We start from the raw sequence: 4,234 nt of genomic DNA on the forward strand, positions 1-4,234 counted from the left end.
ATCTCCATCAATGACCTCTCTTACAAAATAATACTTAATATCTATATGCTTAGTTTTATTATGGCAAGTTGGTTTTTTAGGTAAACAAATAACACATTGACTCTCATAAAATACAGTTATACTACTCTATGTTCTTCAAATTTTACCTAGAAGACCCTTTTCCATAGATCATTTGACTTGAGCATAACCAAATGTTGCAATGAGCATAACCAAATGTTGAAATGACAAATTTCTATTAGCGAGTAAGCAACCATTGAATTAGAAAGTTGTTTGTCATAATAGAGTTTTCTCAATTTTTTTCAAATAATTTTTTATCTAATATGTATTCTATTTAATATAAGATTTTTGTATATTTAGTGGTTTAGTTTTCCAAGATATCTTCCCAAATCTTCATTTTCTTTGGTGTATCTTCCCACCTTTAGAGACAATTGCTAGTAAATAGACTTTGTTACAACACTCTAAACCAATACCATGACTTATTAATATTATATATCGAAAAACAATAAATTATATTTATATGTCATTTTTTAATTAATCAATTTTATTTTTAAAACAAATCTCAATTTTTAATTTGTAACTATTATTAAAAATATTTTTTAAATATTTCAAAGAAATTAAAAATTTATATTTCATGACCATTAAATTCTCACCATTAATTATTGATAATTAAATTAAAATTTTATCAATATTAAAAAACAATTAAAATTCTATCCAAATTAATAAAAAACAAAACCATTTACCAATTCATTCAATATTATCTAAATAATAAAACAAACAAACAACTTAAATATTTGGTGAAATGTAAATATAACACAATAAAAATATAATAAACACATATTTTGCATTAAAAAAATCTTTTAAGTAAAAATCACATGGTTTAGACAACTAGTTTGTTTCATCACGAGAGATATCGAAGCCATAGGAATATTGTGGGTCAAAATTAGGCGGTTGAAGTTTGTCTGCGGGCGTGGCGGCTGTTATATGGTGAAGAGTCTTCACGGATGGGAGAAGGGCAACGCCTAACCAACCATTTCCAGGGTATTTAATGTCCGGGGATATGCATCTTGGTTAATGTGATAACACGGGATCGGGAGTAGTTTCGGTCTTAAATAATATTTTGCTTTTCGAGTATTATCGCGCTAAACTGCATGCATATCCCAAACATTAAATACCCTGGGGATGGCTGGTTAGACGTAGCCTGGGAGAAGGCGCGTGGAACGGAAATACAGGCTTTCACGGTAATAAGTCAAGCAAAGTCTAACTAATGTGTTGACTCTGAAGTTTGCTCCGCTGCAATTTCTTGCCGTTTTCCTCACGCCAACTCTGTCTAATTCCACCGCCCCCCCTTCTTAATGGATTTGGAGAACCCCCCTTCATGCGTTTGTTGTCATCCGAGTTTCATTTTTATCTCCAACAGAAGTTTAGTGCAGAGCATGAGAATACGTGCTCTTCTCCAGAGCAATTCAATGCCTCTCACTCTTCATCTGCCCCTTGTTGCATCTGCTCTCTTCCTTTTCCTCTGTTCCATAACTTCATCTCTCGGCGGTCGATACCAGGATTGTTCTTCGGGTACATTTCCATGTGGGGGCTTTGCATTCGGGTATCCTTTTGGAAAAATTGGCAGCGGATGCGGTGACCCTGACTTCCAGCTTGACTGTCATGACCAGAGCGGCCATCCTCTGCTTATAGTCAATGGAAATGAATATCGCATGTTGGACTTCACTTACTCAGGGAATAATACCTATCATGCAACATTGACAATTGTTAACAACAAGCTGTTTGGGGATAAATGCGATTTATCAGATAATTATTCTCAATTCTGGAGCTCCGGCTCTCTTTTTCACGTTCTCGATACGGTTGACATTAATCTCACCCTTTGGAAGGGTTGCGACCAAATTCCTAATCAGAGAATTGCTGGAGATCCGATCTTTTTGTGTGGTGATTATTGGAACTATAGTTTCAGTTCACATTTAAAGTTGGATAAGCCCTGTAATGGATTTCAACTACCAATTACCAAGTACTCAGCTCAGCAGCCTATTGATAATAACAGTTTACTAGCTTCGGGGTTTGAGGTAAAAGTGCAGTTCGACCCGATTAGTTTTCAAATCTGTGAGGCTTGTTTGAAGAGTAGCGGGAGATGTGGTTATGGCAGCTCAAATCGGACAACATTTCTTTGCATTTGTCCCGATGACACATCGACTCCAGACGTATGTTCCTCCAATGGTAGGTTTCCTCATCGCCTTCTGCAACTCTTAATTTGTAAATATATATTAAATATTCCATTCTACCAGTTCGTTTTATGTCTGCCCAGTCTCCATTCTCTTACCAAAAATTGTGGGTCCTTGATACAGGAGGTCGAAGCAAGCTTATTATAATAGGTAATCATAATTTCTCCCTATTCAGTATCTCCAATTTATTAACCTCGAGGTGAATTTGCATTTTGTTTCCATTGATATTCTGGTGGGAGTTGGACCAAGGTCACATTGATAATAATCTCTTCATTCCACCTCAGGATGTTCCACTGGAGGAGCTGTGCTGGTAGCAATAGTAGCAGTACTATTGTTCTTAGGGCTTTATGCCAAGAAGACGATCAGAAGGCAACCTTTTCCTCCTCCTCCTCGTAGCTCTATTTCAAAGGTGGAGAAATTTCTAAGGGAATATGCTTATGAAATGCCAACCAGATATTCATACTCTCAACTCAAAAAGATCACAAACAACTTTGCAGAAAAGTTGGGAGAAGGAGGTTTTGGTGTGGTATATAAAGGAAAGCTTCGCAACGGCAATTTAGTGGCTGTTAAGCTTCTTGATAGGCATAGACACAGCCAGACCCAATTCATGAATGAAGTCGCCACTATTGGGCATGTCCATCACGTCAATTTGGTTCGCCTGTTGGGGTATTGTTTCCAAACCCATACAAGCGCACTGGTGTATGAATACATGGTTAACGGATCTCTGGAGAAGTTCATATTTGCCGGAAAAGAGAAGGGGCGTGTCTTAAGGTGGCAACAGTTGTATTCAATAGCTTTGGGTGCGGCTCGTGGAATTGCATATTTACACCATGAGTGCGAGAAGCGCATCATACACTTCGACATCAAGCCGCACAATATATTGCTGGACTCAGAGTTTACACCGAAAATTTCTGATTTTGGGCTGGCAAAACTTTGTGGGAAGGGAGATGACCATATATCAATGACTGTCGCGAGAGGGACACCCGGATATGTTGCGCCGGAGGTGTGGTCAAAGGATGCGGGTCCTGTTACTGATAAATCAGATGTTTATAGCTTCGGAATGCTGTTGCTAGAGATTGTTGGGGGCAGAAAGAATATGGATGTGCAGGTGAGTCGTTCCAGTCAGCTGTACTTTCCTGAGTGGGCTTTTAAGTTTCTTGAGAGTGGTGAATTGGGGATGAGATTGAGAGGAGGAGGAGAAATGGAAGTAGAAGATGAGGAGAAGGCAAAGAGAGTGGCTAAAATTGGGTTATGGTGCATCCAGTACAACTACAGAGATCGTCCATGTATGAGCAGGGTTGTTCAAATGTTGGAAGGAAATGGTGACGATGTGAGCAGTCCTCCCTTGCCTTTCAATTCCTCTGCTGAACCTGAAAACCCTGTACTATCTTCGGTTGTAACGTCTTCTACTGAAATTGAAACTAGATTGTAGACCGGTTTACTCAGTGCCAAAGTAACTCGGGTAGTCAGCTGAACCTGAAAAACCTTTAGTCTTTCGTTGTAAATATTTGATTGATAATATAAGATAACATCTTCGATTGATAATAAATTGTAGATGGGTCACTTATTTATGAAAGGAGAGCTGCTTTCTTACTTTTAAATGCTCGTTAATTTGTTATTTATTATATTTTTTATTATCATTAATGCGCATAAAGGGAAAGTGTGATATATTTTTATAACTTAATGTTATGATGTTTTACATATAGATATTTATAATAGGAAAATAATAATAATTTTATTTTATATTTATAAATTTATATATATATATATATATATATATATATATATATATATATAAATAAATAAATAAATAAATAAATAAATGAGGAAATTAATTTTAAAATTTATAAATATTATATTTTTATTAAAATTTTAAAATTTTTATTTTTTTAAGTGTTTAATAGATATAAACTTAATTTTATGTTATTTTGTAAAATATAAATGAATATGTAACAAGTGGTGTAATTGCACAAAGTTTTGAAATTTTAATTAAATAATTTAGTTTG

The 4,234-nt window shown here is 35.6% G+C and overlaps 1 protein-coding gene across 1 annotated transcript; it reads left to right on the plus strand.

The window, feature by feature from the left end:
- Positions 1-1,282: 1,282 nt before the first annotated feature.
- On the plus strand, positions 1,283-3,782 carry LOC149174441 (LEAF RUST 10 DISEASE-RESISTANCE LOCUS RECEPTOR-LIKE PROTEIN KINASE-like 2.2). Its single transcript, XM_089422598.1, has 3 exons — positions 1,283-2,223; positions 2,352-2,378; positions 2,513-3,782. Exons 1-3 carry the CDS (start codon positions 1,353-1,355, stop codon positions 3,658-3,660), a joined length of 2,046 nt encoding a protein of 681 aa, XP_089278724.1. The 5' UTR covers positions 1,283-1,352; the 3' UTR covers positions 3,661-3,782.
- Positions 3,783-4,234: the final 452 nt, after the last annotated feature.

The sequence above is a fragment of the Pinus tabuliformis genome, chromosome 4_1 (assembly GCF_031772625.1).
Source record: "Pinus tabuliformis cultivar Carrire ecotype Pingquan chromosome 4_1, CPIR1, whole genome shotgun sequence".
NCBI lineage: Eukaryota > Viridiplantae > Streptophyta > Pinopsida > Pinales > Pinaceae > Pinus > Pinus tabuliformis.